General features: G+C 33.9%; 1 protein-coding gene across 4 annotated transcripts in view; it reads left to right on the top strand.

Annotated features, from left to right (window-relative positions):
• Positions 1 to 20,624, top strand: part of SLIT2 (slit guidance ligand 2) — a 350,509-nt gene that overhangs the window by 231,716 nt on the left and 98,169 nt on the right. For all 4 annotated transcript variants that reach the window (XM_032854244.1, XM_032854235.1, XM_032854264.1 and 1 more), the window contains 3 exons: positions 649 to 787; positions 18,760 to 18,831; positions 19,336 to 19,407. In XM_032854244.1, the coding sequence (XP_032710135.1) occupies positions 649 to 787; positions 18,760 to 18,831; positions 19,336 to 19,407 (283 nt within the window). The remainder of the gene's footprint in view (positions 1 to 648; positions 788 to 18,759; positions 18,832 to 19,335; positions 19,408 to 20,624) is intronic.

The raw sequence follows: 20,624 nt of genomic DNA, 5'->3' as shown, positions 1-20,624 counted from the left end.
ACAATTACAGATGTCTAGATTAATAATTACAGAATGGCATGTTACAAATTATCATAATAACTTCAAAGAAAGCACAAATGTTGAACCTCTCAAGACATCCAACTTAGCAAGATCTGATTTTCCCCACTTTTATTGGTGCATGATTACTTACTTAGAATCAACAGTTACACTTTTCAAGAGGAAAATGTTACTGTTTCCCTTTCTTTTCTTTTCTTTTTTTTTTTTTTTGAGGGTAGAGTAAGTTACGCTACTTAAGTTTAATAAAGACCAAACTCTATTTAAGTTTATCAGAAATGAAATCTAGGTTAGTCTGAAACTGCTGCTTTTTTTGGAACTCAGAATAGTTTTGAATCAAATTCCAGTTTCAGGTCTGAGGTTAGCCTTTCTTAACAATTATTTCAAGTCTGAAAAATGATCATTTTCATAATTAGTTTTAAGAATCTCATTTGCTTCATCTGAGTGTTGACCTAGAACTATAAATGCATGCTGCCTAAAATATATCTTAGCACTCGAGGACCAATTTTATGCTGAGATATTTAGAGAAATGTATTTCTGTTAAATAACATGCTCTGTTGTTTGAGATAAGCTCATGTGTTTCACTATTCGCAGTTCCAGGAGGGAAAACATTGCTGTTTGTTTCTCTTGCAGGTCAGCAGTCCTTTATGGCTCCTTCTTGCAGTGTTCTGCACTGTCCAGCTGCTTGTACGTGTAGCAACAATATCGTAGACTGTCGTGGGAAAGGTCTCACTGAGATTCCCACGAATCTGCCAGAGACCATCACAGAAATGTATGTGCCCTGAAATTTCCTCTCATCTCTCCACCTCCACAGTGACCCAAACCGTGAATTTCTTTAGAGATTCTGGGTTTCTTGAAGGCCAATGGGATCAATTAGTTTAGACGAATATTCTTTTCAGAATTACATTGAGCCTGACTTTGCTTAAAGAAATATCGTGCTGAAGGTGCTAGGGTTTTTCTTTTTCTTAACATAAGTAGAATTAAGAGGAATGTATTTGAAAGGATAAATCATACTTGTCCTTTTCTTGGGAAGGTGTTATTAGGGTATTTAGGAAAAATAAGAGTGTGGTTGTACATAGTATGACAATTTGAGTCTGTAGATCTGCCCCTCCTGTCCAAGTTTACCTTGAAGGGAAGAGATATTAGGAGGACCAAACTGGGGAAATAAATTATAGAATCAAGATAATGAGATGATGTTCTGCCTCCTCAAGAACTCGGGTTTTAAAATGCAGTTTCACTATTTCATTTGAACTATTGTATAGTCTGCCAGAAGGTATAAAAAGAGTAAAATTATAAAGTCAGAAAATACAAGATTTTTAAATTAGTGAGTATGTTAACCTACGTGAGCAGTGGCTATCTCTATCAAATTTGTTGTCTTGACAAAGTACTTCATTTTGTATGGAACTGCTGTGTGCATTTGTTCTTGCCAAATATAAGTCATGTGGGTAAAATAAGGTCATGTAAGATGTAAAATGAACTGCTTCTCCCACCTTGAGAAGTAAGCATTAGGGAAAAATCTTTACTTCAATATCCATTAGCTAAGACAGCAATCCTTAACTGCTCAGCCTATCATGTTATTGTTTTAGAGGCCAATTCTTAAAGTTTAAATACATAGTTTTGGACATTTTAGGTTGAAATGATAAAATAAGCCTAACTTTGTATAAGTCTATATGGTAGGCACAAAAATTAAGTTATTTTCAAAAACTATTAATTTTTTGCCCATTGGCTGCTTTAATTTGATTTATATGAGACTAACTTTAATGCACAAGACCACTAACATCATTTAAAGTATTTAATAGGTGTTTAAAAATATGCTTAGAACTTTGTAGTATAAAACATGATCATCTGTAAAGAGTCTAGAATCTGTGGAGGTTTGACACAGACATGAAATAATGTATGCACATAATAATATTATCAAAATTTAGTTTTGTTCATCGAAGGCATTTATAAGTATCTTTTAGCTGACCTTTGGAAAAAGAATAATATATGGTTTTGGAAGAGGCAGGTGGCATTCCACAGAAGAGAAACATCAGAAATGAGAGACAGGTGGGGAACATGATGTTTTAGAGATTGCATATTTGAGCCTAATTAGAGTAACAGGTGCATGTTGGGGCATCATGGAAAATAATGCCTCAGAAAAGACATCTCTGTATAATTTTAGAGCCACAGATTAATGAAAGACTTTTGTCTTGGTCAGAAGATGTAATATATGTTATATATGATAAACTAAATAGTAGGAAGATATAAAAAGATTTCAAATAGGATAATAGTATATTCATCTATCCAAAGAGCATTTATTAAGTAAACACTTACTATAAGAAAGGCAGCATGAATTTTCCAGAGATTTTCCCATCAAGTAACTGGCAAATTTAATGAAAATTAAAAACTATGAAACGAGGTATGAATTAATGCATGTTGTAAGAGAGAAACAAATGAAGTTCAAGGTAGCTATACGCTCACTATCTGTGAGATTGTAGGCAGGTTGTGTATCCTCTGTGAGCTTCTCTTCTATTCAGAAACTAAGGGTTTTTGTTAATTTGTGATGAAATAACACACAAAGAGCTTTACATGCTTAATAAATAGTAATTCAGTAAGTGAGATACCTTCATCTTTGAAGGCTTTGTGTAAGATGTAACATTTGAGGTAGGTCTTAAAGGATGGGTAGGGAATGGAAATGCAAAAATGAGGAAGGGGCTTTCAAAATGAATAGAACATCAGAAACATTGGCAATAAGAATGGAAATGTAAGACACAACCAAACAGGAGTTCAGTATAGCTTTTGGAACCCGAGAGAGTGGAAAGGTAGTTTGGAACCAATTCATGGAGGGCCTTGTATAGTATAAGGACCAAAATCTTTATTTGGAATGCATTTGAATATAGGAATTTTCATCAGAATCTTCAAAGAATTCATCTGATAGCTGTGTGCCAGTGATTGGCAAAAGGACACACTGCCAGGCATGAGACCTCCTTAGATGGCTATCATGTTGACGGAGGGGAGATGTCATAAAAGCAGGAGCTAAGTAGCAGTGGGAATGATGGTGTGGAGGCAAGTATGGTAGTTAATATAGGAGCAGAATTCATGGGTTTGGGCATTTGGTGAAATGAGGGACTAATGGAGAAAAATGAACCAAAGATGATGCCAGAATTTCAAGTATGAGGGATGGGGAACTGTTGGTGGTTTTATCATTGCATGTAAGAAGCTGAAGGACAGGACAAAACCTGGGAAAGGAGAGGGTAGTGAACAAAATGTGTGAAATCCTGAGGTGCCAGTGGGATTTTTAGAGGTGATCAGATAATACAGACTATAGTAACTTGAAGCAAGACAAAGACTTAAGGTGAAGATTTTGGAGAAATTAATATTGTAAAATAAAAGTTGGTGGTTAAATCCATGAAATAGTGAATAGAAAGGAGGTGATAGAAGAGAAAGCCAACAGAAATAAGAGGATCAAAGGGCCAGCGTGAGAGGGGAGGGGCTTAGTTTGGCTGAGAAAGAGTGTTTTGAAAAAAGACAGTTGTCACTCTAAAGGACAGACGTGGACTGATTTGAAGATGCAGAAAACTACCATCATTAAGAAGTCAGAGACAGTGGGTTTAGAGAGAGATGAGAATAGAGAGAGTTAGTAAGATCTCTGGGAGCACGATTGTCCTGGACCCAGGAGTGGGTGGATTAAATCCCGATTATAAGAAAAAACAAAACACTGCTGTCGGCTGACAAAAGAACAGTGAGTTGTAGATATAACAGATGAAGGTAATGTGTGACATTTAAAATAGTTTATCTCATGTAGTCTATTTCATTTTTTACAACAGAGCGTTTTTTCTATTTTGTATGCTCTATAGATTTTGTATTATCATGAAATTTAGTAACATAAAAGTTATACGAAATAATAATGTCCCATTGGATTTGCCTATATTGAGGAGGTGGTGTATCAGATAAAGCTACAATAAATTAAATTTATAAGAAGAGATGAGAACATATGTGAAGCTCTAGGTGAATTTCACTCCTCTGATTATTACATTATCAGCTTTATCAGTAGAGCATCTGGTAATAAATCATATTGATCTTCAGCTCCAACAAAATACCCCATTACCATTCATTATAGTGACATAACATACTAGCTTAGTAACTCATTTCTTTTATTACTCTTTTATTTTTATTAGTATAAAGAACATCAGATTCATAAAATGTGGAAGTAAAGCTGTACAACATCTTTTTTTTTCATTTTTATAGATTCCAGTTTTTTAAATACATGATGAGCTGAAAATTACAAGCTCCCTCCATATTTTTCAAATAAGTTTTAATCAGAATTTTACCATAAATTATAAATAGAACTTCTTTACTGCAATTTAGCAGATATTTCATTCAGTGCTATTTAGTTGATTTCCTTTTGTATGTGGCATGCCTTTATTCCTGCCACCGTCTCATAATATAATTCTAACAAAAAGAAAGTATGTATGTGCTACAAGTGGGAGTGATCTACTGCCTGTTATTCTAGGTAGAGAAATTTGACTCATCCTTTCCTTTCTTCTACGTTGTGCTTACAACCATAATTTCACACTTCTGATACTTGCTGAAACAGTATTGTTAAGATAGACGGGAAATGTTTTTTTAAAGTTAGAACTGGAAAAAAGGGTAGGAAGAGACCGACATTTATCTAACAGTGTTGGATGCTGTACTCATATCATGTGACCTTCTCACTGATTTTTGATGTAGGTATTTATGGAAATAAAATACAACAAGAAAACTAATGCAGGAATGTAAGCTAGATAAATGTTGGTGGATTTCTCCAAGAAGTCTCATCACCCTGATGATCATACAATGCACCAGGATCTGTCATCTCATTTGTAGGCTAGGAATCTAATTTTGACTGCACCTATTACCTTTTGTTTATATATATAAGCTTGTCATATATGTGCCATGTATGTGCCATGAAACTTCTACTGAAGACAGAGGCAGGAACTAGTTCTGTTTTGATCACCACTGAATACCCAGCAACAAATCTATTACATGGCACATAATAAGCAGATGATAAATATAAAATAAGTTTTTATTGAGTAGGGCTGTGAGTTCATGCCCCACGTTGGACATAGAGCATAATTAAAATACAAATAAAACATTTTATAAAAATAATAAAAGGATCTATTGTAAAAAAAAAAATTAAAAATAAAAACTGAAGGAACAACTCTTTCTCTCCCAGGAGGAAAAAAATAATGGTGCTTTTTAAGCACACAGTACGTAAGAGAAAAGTTCGTTAGTAGGATAGTTCATGGAAAGGGCTAAAATGGGCTATAAATACTTAAAATTCAGTCGTTAAGTTTGCCTATTCCCCGTACTGGCTTGGATTCTACTCTCGACAGGTGTCTGAGAGCCCCTTTTTTCTCTGTTCTGGGCTAATCCAGCCAGTATCTAATGGGTAGCCTCCTTCTTTAGATATATTAATTGATTCAGTCATCCTACAGATAGGTACTCGATGACTTCTTTCTCTAAGGCCATTATTTCTTCTGTAATGAAGCCTATAGGCATTTGCTCAAATCCCTCAAAGACTGACAATTTCAGTCCGCTGATTTTTTGTGTTTTTATTTTCTTAATGAGGTCAAAGATGTTAAGAAATCTTGTTTAAAGTGTTTCAATCATGAAGTGGCTTAACTGACCTCAGTCTGAGATTTATTTGATTCTAAGGTTCATGTTTTTTCATTGATCTAACTAAAGAAAAAAAAAAAGGTTAACAGGGCATGGGCTTCTTGGGATATTGTAGAAGATAGAATTGAAAAAATCAGAAGAAGAGCTGATACTCAGAAAAACAGGACAAGAAAAGCTTTGGGAAGCTTATATATGAAGAAAACACAGAAGGAGCATCAAAAAGACAGGCATTGAAGGATAAGAATGTGTACAAAACTGAGACCTGTTTCATATTACTTTCTGCCTACAACTACCATAGTGTCATCTCTCCTATCCACTGTCACATATTCTCATCCTCCCTGGATTTTATCTGCATAGAACTTGTCACGGTGTAATTTGAAATTCTGATTAACGTCAGACTACCCTGAATAGACTGCAAACTCAGGGAAGGACTGTTTTCCTTGCCATTTCTGCACCGACACTGCGTAGTAGGGATGCAAAAAAGGACAGTGTTGGGGACAAGTACAGGGGTCCAGTGCACACATTCTGGAGAGCCTCCAAGCCTCCATTCTTCATGGTAAACAGAACATGTGACAAAGGAATACGAACTAATGACGATAAAGAGGGAAAAATAGAACATGTATAGTATAAGGTAAAATAAGTGTAGAAGAAAGAAGCTGTTGCCCACCTGAGATCTTCCCAGCACTTTGCTGTTTTGCACTCTGCTGGTTAAAACCTTCTTTTCCTACAGATGGAATGCTTGAGGCAGGTCTTCAGGATCTGGCCCATGGCAACAGAATTATTAATAGCAAATTGATTCTCTGTATATCACATCCTCAGAATTAATTTCTTAAGTCACTTCTGGGTATAAAATTTTGAATACGAGATGATGGATTGTTATAAAATAGACATTTAGTTCTCTTTAATCTAGTTATAGATTTTCCATGGCAGATCACCTGTTCAAACCATTATGCAGACGTTCCATAAATCATGGAAAATAGTAAGAACGTGGGTTGTAACCATTTAGTATATCTTCTATATTCTTTTTTTTTTTTTTTAATTTACTTGACAGAGAGAGAGAGATCACAAGTAAGCAGAGAGGCAGGCAGAGCGGGAGGGGGAAGCAGGCCCCCTGCTGAGCAGAGAGCCTGATCTGGGGCTCCATCCCAGAACCCTGAGACCATGATCTGAGCTGAAGGCAGAGGCTTAAACCACTGAGCCACCCAGGCGCCCCTATCTTGTTTATTCTTAATGTTTTCCTGCCTTCGCTCTTGGCTGCCTTGTTTAGGGCTCAGAATTTGGAAACCATGCGATTCTTTTATTTGTTTAGAGAAGGTGGTCAGGGAGAAGTTCAAATTATGGGAAGGGAAAAGATGGTAACAAAGTTCTTAGCCCAGGTCTTCTGAGGGTTGTTTCAATGTTTTCTGAGATGGATTGGAAATTCTCGGAAGCTGTAATACATTTTCTTAGGCATGCTATTCGAATAGGTAAAACGGAAAGGAAGCTCATCGTTGTGTAAACTACTGGTCTGCTTTTACTCTGCCAGCAATAAAGAAGGTTCTTTCAAAGAGGTTCACAATAATGGAGGCTAGATGTGAGGTTTGGGAATACTTTTGCTTCTTTTGTTTCCTATGGATCACTTGCATGCTAAAGAAGTGGAAGAAAAGAGGGGCTCTTGAATGTTATTATCTTATTACATCCTACATTTATGGTGTTGAATATAACTTCTAAAGTGCTTGTTTTTCCTCCATATCTGTTTGGACACTCTTCCCAAATACATTTAACCATTTTGCAGACTATTTCTATATTTGCCCTTTCCAAATTTTTGAATCCTTAATTCTAATGAATAATTCTTGCCAAACTGAATCCACGTACTGTAGGTCAAAGTCATCTGACTTTCTATAGGTAGGGAAACTGAAGTGCAATTTGATTAACATGTTTTTAAGTTGTGCATTCTATACTAAATTATTAAGAGTTGTGAACTCAAGTGTGACTTTTTAATTATTTATAATGCACTTAGTAATGTCTCAACTAGTAGGACAGCTATCATGTTGTGTAATTGGCTGATTTTCTTCTCATATGTCAAAATTTTGAAAATAAATTTTAAAAATAAATGCAGCATACAGCTCAACTAATTTTATAGTATATATGGATTACCTTGACTATACTATCTAGGCAACATAAACTATCTAAATAAAGCAAATGATGCCATTTTTAATGTAATGTGGTGTGGAAGAAAGAAATAGTCCCTAGTCTGAGTTTGCCATGCTAGATAAACAGTAGATTGATAATTTTAAAGTAACATTGTTTTCACTGTGCATGCATTTACTATGAAAGTACTTAAAAAATTAGAGATACAGCCAACTTAAAGGTTCTTAAGTCCAAGAGAAAATAGAGTTAAGAAAGTATTATAAGAGTCAAAATTCAAGCAGTTCTACTTTAATTGATAGTTTTACTAGGGCACTTGTTAACGACTGAAGCACTCATTAGCATTTTACACATCCCTGTGTTTTTCTTACTTCAGACCCACCCACAGAATTAGCTAGCATATAGGATGACTGTTGGCTTTAAATTGTATATGTTTACAGTTTTGTGCTTTGCAGGCTAACTGATGTGACAGCAGTCTCCTAGTGTATGTCTAGTAGAAACATTTATGACCTAGTACCTTTTAAAAAAATCATCTTGCATTGTGGTTAAGACCTTTTTTATTATAAAGAAGCATGCTTCAGACCTACTGATACAGAATGAAGGGAGCTATATAGTCTCTAAAGTTTAGCGGAAAACTTTATACTTTTGTAATGTAGAAAATAATTTTGTAAGTTTTTACACAAACCTAATTTCAAATATGGATCTATTACTCTACGTACCTACTTTGATGAAGATAATTCGAAGTACATTTATCTCTTTGGTTCTGAGATTCTTCCAATAGCAGAAATTTGGTATTATTCCCCAAATATCATTTTAAAAAACTAGCTTTTCTTCTACCAAGTAATAGAATTTTCATCTAGAAATGTCATTAAATAATCTCATCATCAAAATAAAGCTATCATCAAAATATATACATAAATCAATAATTCAGTTCTGATTATGTTAATGATTAGAAAAACAAAATGGTAGGATTTCTGACAATATATTTTATAAGATGCGTAGTCATTTGATATAAAAGAAATTGTTCATGCAAATGTTGGTCATCCTTATTTTTATTTCCTTGTGTTTTTGGATGGTATTTTCTTCAGTTTTCATATTACCATCCCATCATGAAGTAAGCACCCAGAAAAAGACATCATAATTCAGCTTCTTACAGAATGTAGAGAGTTAATTCATTGTTTAGTATACCAAACAAAGATCTCTATCATATTCTGTCAGAACAAACATCTCATTTTCTTACTTATCAGTAGCCATCCTTAGTGTGATGTCTACAGCAGCTCTAATGGTTCCACAGCAAAATAGTGAAGATAAATTATGTAAAATAGATTTATAGATTCAACTCTACTTGTAGTTCTGTAAGCCATTATTGAGTTCACTAATGTTGGAGTGTTCTCATACTTATTTTGGCAGAATTTTCAATTTCATATGTATATCTTGAAAATCTTTAATTGCTATTAATGAAATACTAAAATAATTATCTTTAGAAAGCTACATCTATCCATTATATATACACAGTCAGTTTTTATTAAGAATATGTGTTCATGATAAGAAAATTATTACCTATTTCTCCCAACTTCTTTCCTCCCCTCCCCAATTTTATTGAGGAATTATTGACAAATACAATTGTATATATCTAAAGTGTACAATGTGATGACTTGATAAATGTGTATATTGTGGAGCGATTGTCAAGAACAAGATAATTAATATGTCCGTCACCTCAAATAGTTAACACAGTTAACTCTTTTTTGTGTGTGTATGGTGAGAATACTTAAGATCTACTCTCAGTGTTGTATTATTAGTTATAATCACCATGCTGCATATTAGGTCCTCAGAACTTCCTCCTTTTATAACTGAACATGTATAGCCTTTGACTACATCTTCCCCTTTCCCCATCTCCACAGCCCCTGACAACCACCATTCTATTCTCTGTTTCAATGAAATCAGCATTTTTTCCAAGATTCCACATACAATTGATAACATGCAATATTTGTCTTTTTCTGACTTTTTTCATTTAGCATAATACCCTCTAGGTTTGCCATGTTGTTGCAAATGACGGGATTTTCTTTTTATGGCTGAATAATGTGTGTATGTGTGTGAATTATATATATGTATATATGTGTGTGTATATAAATATCACCCACACATATATTTATATCACATTTTCCTTATCCATTCATCGGTTAGAGGACATTTAAGTTGTTCCTCTGTGTTGGCCACTGTGCATAAAGCTGCAGTGAACATGAGGGTACACACATCTCTTCAAGATACTCATTTCATTTTCTTCCAATATACACCCAAGAGTGAAATTGCTAGGTCATGTGGTAGTTCTGTTTTTAATTTTTTTAGGAACTTCCCATACTGTTTTCCAAAGGGACTGTGCCGATATACATTCCCACCAACAATGCACAAAGATTTTCTTTTCTCTACATCTTTGCCAATATTTGATATCTCTTGTCTTTTTGATAATAGTCAACCTAAAGTTCTGGGGTGATATCTTATTGTGGTTTTGATTTGCATTTCCTTGAAGACTAGCAATTTTGAGTACATTTTCATGTACGTATTGGCCATTTGCATGTCTTCTTTGGAAAAATGTCTATCTAAGTCTTTTTCCCATTTTAAATTGGATTATTTTTTTTGCTACTGAGTTTTATTAGTTCTTTATTTCATTTGGATATTAACAACTTACCAAATATATATCAAATATATGTATTGCAAATAGTTTCTCCCATTCTCCCATTCTCCCATAAATTCCCATTGAATTTATTTTCTTACTTCTTTTTTATTTGTGCCTAACTTCCCCAAAAAGCTATATATGTAACATATGTTAGGTGTATATATACACACATACTTTATGTGCTTTTTTGTTGAGATGTATGATCATTTAAGCAAAAAGCTATAATGGCTTGCCTAGGAGAAAGACATAGAAGACTCAATCAAAATTTTATAATATTAGTTAAGAAGTGAAAAAAAGTATGGCAAAATTACAAATAGATGGACAAGAAAGAAATACTAAAATGACCAGAGTGGAGATTAAGGTGATAAGGCAAGAAAGAAACTCCAACTGGTTTCTCTTTAAAAAAATCCAAGGAGTCTGATGAGTATTATTGCAACAGAAGAAGAACATGTGGAAAAATAGCATGTATTTTCATGGGCTACATACTCAACAAATATTTTCGAGTGCCTATTCCGCCTCAGACATTATGGATGAAAGGACACATTCCCAGCCTTCAACATGTTTACAGTCTAGAGAATTGAAACCACACAAAGAGAAAATCTGAAAACTATGTGATAAGTAATAAAATACACACACGGAGAATACAGAGAAACGAATACCTTGATTTGTGTGGGAGAATCAAGGACTCTCCAGGTATGAGAATGTGTCCGGCAGGCGGAGAAACTGGGGTCACAAAAGACAGAGGAAAAAGCATGGGCAAAGTCCCAGAAAAGTTAGATGTGGTATATGTTTGAGAAATTAAAGCAGTTTTTGGTTGCTAGAACATAAAGTGGGAGCCTGATGTTGAAGAATCACCTCTCCTAGTAACAGTAGTATGAAAGGAAGCATTTGGAGAGCGGTAGTAGCGTGATGAGATCTGTTAGTTAGAAAAATTACCCTAAGATGGGGTGGAGAATGCTTTGGAGAGAAGGAGTACACTAAGGAAGTGATAGCAACAGTCCTCAGGGTGTGGTAAAGGCAGGCATAACAGCAGATAGGAATGGAAGGAAATCCCAAGAATTGGTCGATCCACTTAAAGCTTCTACAGAAAAGTAAATGGAGATCCATCAGAGGTAAAATAAGACGTGTGTAGACTTTAACATAAAAAGTAAGACAGCTGGTGCATGGTTAAAACGTTCCTTATTATCAGACAAATCACCAGCATGTGTTTTTTAGGGATTAAGTCATAGATTTATGGTTCTATAATCATCTGGAAAGATTAAATTGAAAATTCATATAGTTCAAATACTACTAGTGGCCACAATGTTACCTAAACTTGAGGAAAAAGATGATGGATAATTTGGACAATAAATCGGTACAAAGGAAGAAGGCCAATAGCTATCTACTCATTGAGTAATACTGTTAAAAAAGTAATGTGGAAAGACAATTTGCATAATGTTTATAAAACTAAAATCATTACCAAATGGGCAACTTAGCTAAGTGCCTGACTCAAAGTTAGTGTCCAAAAGATTTTCATCAATAATGAAAAACAAAGCAGCAGAACAATTATCTATTTTCCTTTCTTGAATTGCTAAAGAAAAATTATATATGAAATCTTGTTATTATTGACATTATGAATCTATACTCTGTTCCCATGAAATCAGTGAGCCTTGTACGTAAGCCCATTTCCCCCCCTAAATCTAAAGCATGTGATTGTGCATTTTGAATGTATCTTTGCATTTGAATGTATATCCATGTGAATACACAAATGAAAATGTTAACATTCATTTAGGTCACCACCTGAATATGAAGTCAGGAAGAACACACACCCTTGCACGCACACACATTTGTGTCTTGCTTTAAACATTGAAAGGCCAAATGGAAGAAGAGTTATTTCTACCATGAAAACATCAACTGGATTTACCCTAAGGGGCGTGTACCCTAGAATGACCTCACAAAAAAATAAAATAAGATTACAGAAATGGAAAATATTCAAGAACAAGTCACCTAAGACAGGGATGGCTGATAATTAGTATGGACACAATCCTAAGGCAGAAATATGCATATTTGCCTATTTCTATATGCATAATATGTCCCTCCAGAGGCAAATATTCACTCAGCTGCTGAAGATACTTATTAAACTTGCAAAGTATTTCAGTCTAAAATATCTTCCATCATTTTATATAGACATATGAAGGATTTCAAGGTATACATTTACTGCTAAAACTAGTAATAATAATTCAGAAATATAAAGTATTTACTTTAGAATTATTATGTACTAGGCAAGAGAATCCCTAATGTCAACGGAATATAGCTGCTTCCTCCTTTGCAAATGTGGGATTGATGTTACCTATAATGAGACTATTGGGCTACACTGAGCAGTCCAAGATTCAGAAGCTAGGGTCATTCCACAGCCCCCTCCCCACACACAAACACACCCCATTAAATCTATGTTCTATGCTCTGACAGCTGTTTTTGCTATTTATGTTAAAAGCAGATGGGGAAAATGCAAAGAACTGTCCGTTTTATTGCCATGTATAATCAACATCTGGGCTGTATGTTACAGATACAATCAATCCAAACTCATACTTCACTGACGTAGTGAAACCTTTTTGAGTTCCTAAGACAGTTTCCAAATTTGAGACAATGTTATATATTTTTATCATGTCAATCATGGAAATTACAACATTATATATATTTTTTCAGCCTCCATATGAATGATGTATGTGTATACATGTTTAATATATAATTGCTGGGTTATCTGCATATCTGTACTGCTAATTGGTTTAAAACTGTGTTTTGGAATCCTATATATTTATTTCAAATAATGTATCAGATTTATTTCCCTATATAATCTGTGTGTGTGAAACTAGCATGTTGTAGATGTTTTATTATATGATGCTGCTTATTATGTGTGATTACATATATACACATGTATATCCCCATATGTTTATTCTTTCCCCCTTTTTAAGCAAGAAAAAAACATTTTTTCTCCATCTCTTAATTTTTACAAAAACATATTTTATAGTAGGTTTTATTTTCCTCATTTTTTGGAAAGAGAAACTGAGACAGAGAAGTAAATTAATTTTTGCAAGGGATACAGAGTTTATCAGTGGTTGTAAATCTCGTACTTTTAATCACTAAACCATACCTTTTTATCTTTTAATCACTAAATCATACCTTTTTATCTTTATGCATGCACATATACAAAGCATAATACCTCTTGGAAAGAGCTATTTTAGCTTTGGCATGTGGATGCTATTTTGTATGGTTTGTCAACATAATTTAGTTTGAAAAATATTGAAAATAATTCCTGAGAATTGAAAACTAGTAAGCCGGAAGTGTCATTTAAAATACACTAATATTGTTTACTATCTTGTAAATGGCTTCAGAACTAGTTGGAGTTTTTTAATTCCCAGGTTGGACTGTGTTGTATACTCTACTGATCTGCTCGCTGATAACCATTGTAGAGTATTTTATGTCACAGAGGTCAGATATACTGGTACATCATTTCCATGTTCTAAGAGTCTATATAGTACAAGAGCAGACAGATTTCTTGATAATTTTCCATTTTCTACAATCTTTAAAGTAGGCACCAGAAAGTGGTATATATTGGCTGCAGTTCATTCCCTAGGAACCCTGTAAGTGTGAAGACATGCATGATTTATTATTTTTTAAAAAGCAGTAATTAAAGAATAAGAGAAAAAGATGCATGTGAGTGAGGAGGAAGGTTTTTATTGGCTAAACGTATTGTACCTCTGAAATTTTTGATGGGGTAGTTAGAAAATCGCTTTCATTTCTTATCTAATGGGACTTCTAACTAAAAGTTCCTTGTGATTTTGATGCGATGGTAACAGCAGTTTGCTTTTATATAAACTACCGACACACACACACACACACACACACACACACACACACACGTCCAGAGTGATAAAATGTTTTGGAATTGTTCACATTACATTCTGTGGAGGAAAAAGTTCTGGCTACTTTTACATGAAAAAGATTTCCATATAGTATGTGATTAATGGAGCATTCTCCCTCCCTTATTCAGTTTTTTAAATATATTTTTACTTTGAAACTCAAAATATTGAATCTTATTTTTATGAAGGACTAACTTTTGGAAGTCTCTTAATTATGGTGGATTTTACCCACAGCATGCCAATATATCTTAGTGATGACACTATCTGTTTTTGTAACCCTAGAATGTTCTAATTAGATTCTTCATGGAACAATGGATTCAAATTTGCACTCTATAAAATTCAGCAGATTTTATGCTATTAAAATAGAAGATTAGAGGATAGGAAAGATAGAAAATGTACATCTGATTTTCTTTTTCTAACCTTCACCTAAATGCTCTAATATATTTCTTCCTTATATTTTGTAATCTTGTTGAAATATCTTCCCATCTTTTCTATAGGAGTATGAAGACCATTTGAGATGTGTGTTGCTTGTAGTTTTCAAAAATATATCCTAAAGTTCTTATAATGAAAAGTATGGTTCTAGACATCTGAATTTAAAGGAAGTAGACATTAGTTTATTGTTTGCCCAGTAAAGAGGAGGAAATGGACATTTTGAAACATTTTAAAATTTATTGGTTGACATCTGTCAGTGGTAGAATATTTTCTTGCTTGAGAATCTGTTTGAATGAAGGAAGCAATTATGTTTTGCCTTAATGGACTGCTGGTACAGTGCCATAAAAACCAATTAGCTGCTGAGTCAGTGTAAATAACCATATAAGCTCTGTTTCAAATACTTTTTTTTTTTTTGAACAAAGGTTGGAAGCAAATAGATAGAGAAAAGCAAGCAAATCCATTTTACATGTGATTGTTCAGCTTTCTGTTGCATATGTTGTAAATGAAATAGTTTTAATGTGAAGGTTAAGTCATGGTATATTGCAAGAATTACTGATATGTGCAATATCACTATATTATGTTGGAATTATTATTTTGAGTAAAAATTTAACACTATTTTGTCATGAATTGTCCTTGTTTTATAACTTTCTGTGCATGCATTTTCTAAAAAGTATATACCTTCACTTATGTATCATTTGTCTGCTTGACTAGGAATATTTATCAATAACATGAACTATAGATTAGAAACATAAATTTAGTTGTTTTACTTAAATGTATTTGAGTGCCATTAGAACAATTAGTGATTATTTTAAGTGTTCTGGATTCAGAGAGTTTAAAGTAATAATTGAGTTTAAAAATTTCTAATGAAATTCTTCATTTAGATGACAGAATTAGTTTGGCCACATTTGTGAATTAATGTCATTGATATTTCAATGCTGAATATTTATTTTTAAGAACTTTTATTGAACAAATTAATCAGAACTGTAAGTGCAAAATTAGACACTTTATCAGTAAAACTTCCATGAGGGTATAAACATGTTGCTTCTGATCACCAATGAATTCCATTAATATAGTGTATTTTGCGTAGGTAGAATACAGAGAGTGAATAAATGAATGAATACCAGTTTTCTGTTCTCAGGAACTTGAAATGATAGTTATGAAAAGTGATCATATAAACTAGTTTTGCATTAGTGTTACATTGAAATAAATCTACTAGGCAATAAGAATTTCAATTTTTTCTCATCATAGCTTTATATTATTTTGAGCAAATCTTTAACAGAATGAAATGATATTTCATTGCTCTGGATTTGAAGAAAGCCCTCGTTAATAGTGTTGTGTCTATAGCTTACTTTCACAGTATTTTCATTGATTACTTTTAAACTTCTTAAGATCTAACTCTAAGAATGGAACTCAGCAAAAAAAAAAAGTGTCTTTAACCATCAATTTATAACATTCTAATCAATAATATAACAGTGAAATGATTTAAATGCCCTTTGTTATGTTTAGAGCTTTTGAAGAAAGTACCCTTTCTCAAGACCTAGATAAATAATCAAGATGCCAAATCCATATTTTCTTCATACAATTTATTTCTTCTCTTCTGGGGCAAATCTGCCCCCTAGGAGCCAATGAACCTGGTGGAGAAGGGATATGTGAAAAATGACTAGAAGACAGTGAGATAAAGCAGAGACACAGAGAAGAGGATGCCCTTGAGTATATAGAGAAAGATACAAGTAACCATACCCAAGAAAATCAAGTCGGGCTTTAAGAGAAGGCGATGCTTCAGTCATCTTAAAATAATTAAACAATACAATTCATAATAACGTAAAATTACTGCTAACATAAATGGGCTAATAATAAGGAATGGTTAAGGAATGTGGTCCATTTTGATAATGAGATATTATAAAGACATTAAAAAGAGCATCTTCCAAAATAATGATATTAGGAAAATATGTAGGATACCATATTTGACATAAGGTGTACAACTCTGAATCCTTTATACAAGAAGACTTTAATGAGATAAAATAAATACACATACCAAAAAGACCCCTAAAAGACATTATGAGCAGTTTGTATTTTCTTCCTCACATATTTTGTAAATAAACTTGAATTTATCTTGAGTGTGAACAAAATATTTTCTGCTTTTTGAAGGAAGAGAATCATAACTAGTGATGCTGATAATAGAGAAAAGATTTTACCTTTTGTATCAGAGAGGAAGGGATAGTAACTTGGGGGAATAACAGGATTTAGAGGATCAGAAAACAAATCCAGAAACTGAGAAAAAAAGAAAAGGAGAGAACCAGAGGCGTACAGTGTCTGATCCGTGGAAGAAGTATTGTTTGCAATGTCAAGTGCTACAATGAGTTCAGGAGCAATATTGTCTGAGGAAACCCATTGCATATAGAGATAAGGTGGTCAGGGTGAAACCTGAGCCTGTTGAAGAAAGCCTGGCACTGTGAGGAGGACTTTGGAATTGATAAGACCAAAATTTATACATTTCTACTTAACCATCTGAGGTATTTTATTTGTTTTGATTTGTGGCTCATTAAGTGTTGGTAATAGTTACATGTTCAAGTATTACTAACATTCAGTAAAAATGAACCAATGTATATGACACAGTATAGTCAATATACATATATTTAGTTATTGCATTTATGCATAAATATATAAAATATGCCAATATAAATATTTATACCTGTCTAAATAGTGTGTGTGTGCGTGCATGCGCGCGTGTGTGTGTGTGTATTTTAATCCAGGCAGGAAAGTGAAGCTCTTACCATGTATTTTAACAGAGGGATTTAATATAAGGAATGAACTCAGCAGTTGTGAAGATGATACACAGAACAGAAAGATGCCTCCCCCTCCGGGGCTACAAAGACCTAAGAAGAAAAGGATGTTGTACAAAGTTAGGAGTGGCCCCAGCAGGAGCTAAATTTAGGAAGGAGATCTGGGGACCCCTGCTGGGAACATCCCCTGATGCAGAGCAGGGGAGGATATCCTGGCTTCTTGGCTCATCCTCCTTTCAGTCTCCAGTGCCTCTCATTGGCCAAATCCCACCAATGACAAAGTGAGCCTGGAATATATGGTTCCCAAGAGTCAGCCTCTGGGATACAAAGAGAAGAGGAGAAGGGGATGGGAAACGTTTATTACAATGTTCACATGGATAGAAATGAAACTGAGAGGCAACATTTTTTTGATGGATAAAATATTTACCAAAACACTTAATGAAAGCTGCTTCTTTGTATCTTTCATAACTAAGTGGGGAAAATTGTATATTTCTTCATAACAGAACCAGAGGGTAGAATTATTGGCAACTCTGATTTTAGTGCATGATAAAAACACTTGTATTTAAATACACTTTGCTACAGTGGTTTTCATACGAAATATTTAGAGTCCAGCCAGTCTTACTGAAAATACCTATGATACTTAATGGTTTGGGAATTTAAGATTTACCTCATAAGAAGCTGCAAAATTAATTTTCTGAGAATAACAGCTTTTTTGAACCTATAATATGTTTTCTGTGGGGGAAATAAAAGGTTTATAAAATTTAATATTCCAACAGTAATTTCCTTTGTGAAGGAGTTATAGTTATCTCTAAAACATCTTGTACATCTATTCAGTATTACTACATATTTCTCTTTCTGATATAAAGGTTATTAAAATGTACTCCAAAGTTAGTTTCTTATAGGTGCTTTCTTTTTTATACAAAGTCCAGACTTAAGTATTAATGTTCCTGTAATGTCTAAAAATCAGGAGGTTTTTATTCACTGTGTAATTGCCTTGTTTTTATTCCCAATCTTGCTCCATATTTAGGGCATGGCATTATTAATTTTAGTAGTCATTTTTTGAGGAAAAAAAAGGAATTGCTCATGAAGAGTATCAACTTACCAACTTTACTTCTTGACATGAATCCTGGGCTTGAATTAAACATCCCTGAGAGCTCACATTTCCATTTAAAAATTGAATTTTTCATTGCAGACGTTTGGAACAGAACTCAATCAAGGTCATCCCTCCTGGAGCTTTCTCACCATATAAAAAGCTTAGAAGAATGTGAGTGAATAATATTATGGAATATATGTAATTTTAAAAATTATACAGGTCATGACCATGCAGGCATTTACTTGCATATGAATATTTGAGTGTTTGACAGCTTAAATATTAAGGGATGTGACTATCTGATTGCTAGTTGTATAATACTATAATGTTAAAATATAAACTATGTGATATTTTTAAGTTATCTGAAATTTAACATAATGATTCACACCCATGTGAATGTACGTGATCAGTATAGTATGCAGTCAAATCTTAGATATTCTATTTTCAAAAATAGGACATAGCATCTCTTATAATGATTTCAGCAAAGAGCCAAGAGTTGATTTAAAAGTCTGACTTTTTTTTTTTTATTTAAGATGCTTCAGATGTTTTATGTTGCAAATTTTATACATGTATTGATAGGTGCAAAATCGACATGTAAATGCAGTAAGTAGCTTTCTCCTGCTATAAATCCTCCCTGACGTTCTATTTCATTTAACCTAACCCTATTTCTAATCTTAGTGACCTGAGCAATAATCAGATCTCTGAACTAGCACCAGACGCTTTCCAAGGACTACGCTCTCTGAATTCACTGTAAGTATTGACCACATCACAGAAGGAAAGCAGAATATACAACTAATAATGGCTCCATTTCTTTAAAAATCTGAATTTAAGAAAAATTGTCTTTACTTTTTCTTATGAACTATTAATAATATTAATTACTATCAATTTTAATGAATTTCATCATTTTTGTGGAAGACTGCCACCTGTCACTAAAACCAGCCCATTTTTGAGAGGTGCATATGTTAGGATTTCATAGTTTTGCTATTTAGAGAGCTAGAGTAAGAACCTCTTTATTATTCTATATTGATATTATTGGTAGTTTTTCTGGTTCTGAAATAAAGGGGAAATGTTTATTTTGAAGCACTCTGGTCATTATTGTATTTATATTCTTTAAGCCAGTAGCCACTCTCTAGGGACAAAGTTCCCTTTGGAATGATGTCCAGTGAAGTCTTACAGAGAACAGTTGAAGATGCCCAGTGAGGGGCCTCTTCAACTCCCTTCTTCATCTCCTTAAGTCTTCCCTGAAAGGACCAGCTTTACTCTTTCAAAGAACAAAGATAAAAAAGTATGACAGCTTTTTAATCTCAAAAGGATTTTCAGGCAGATAACTACATACATGAAAGTGTTAAATAAATGGATAAAGGCTGTTATTTTTTCAAATTAGTAAAAAATCTTCAGAAGGCCACCAAGTAAGGTAAACTTTATTTCAGATTTTAACTTTAGAGTTTGAACATGGAGGATGGCATGTATTTTTCTAAGAGTGTGGGCTCAGAGAAGGGTTCTTATCATGGGAAATGATGGCAGAATTCCAAGTTCTGCCAGACGCATGTGTGAGCCTCAGATAAACACGTGGGGCTTAGTAGCAGTCATCTGGGCATGGGGCTCTTGAGGTTGCTATGCTGGTCTGCTAAGAAAACTAGTTTCCTCTGAAGAAAGAAAGAAAATCTATCACTTCACCTTTCACCTGAAGTATCTGCTTAGGTCCATTTCTGTTTGCTGTTGATGTCTGTTTGTTTGTTTGTTTGTTTGGTTTGTTGAGAGAGAGAATGGGGGAAGGGAGTGGGAAAGAGAGAAGATCTCAAGTAGACTCCTCACTGAGCATGGAGCCCTACGGGGGGCTTGATCTTACAACCCCGAAAATCAAGAGGTGGAAGCTTAACTGAGCCACCCAGGCACCCCTCTTGTTGATGTTGATTTAACTAGAGGAAGTCCAAGATCAGTAGAAGAATTGTTGGCAGAAAATGTAG

The sequence above is a fragment of the Lontra canadensis genome, unplaced genomic scaffold (assembly GCF_010015895.1).
Source record: "Lontra canadensis isolate GAN:19392208 unplaced genomic scaffold, GSC_riverotter_1.0 scaffold1, whole genome shotgun sequence".
NCBI lineage: Eukaryota > Metazoa > Chordata > Mammalia > Carnivora > Mustelidae > Lontra > Lontra canadensis.
This window is presented reverse-complemented; position numbering and strand designations above follow the sequence as displayed.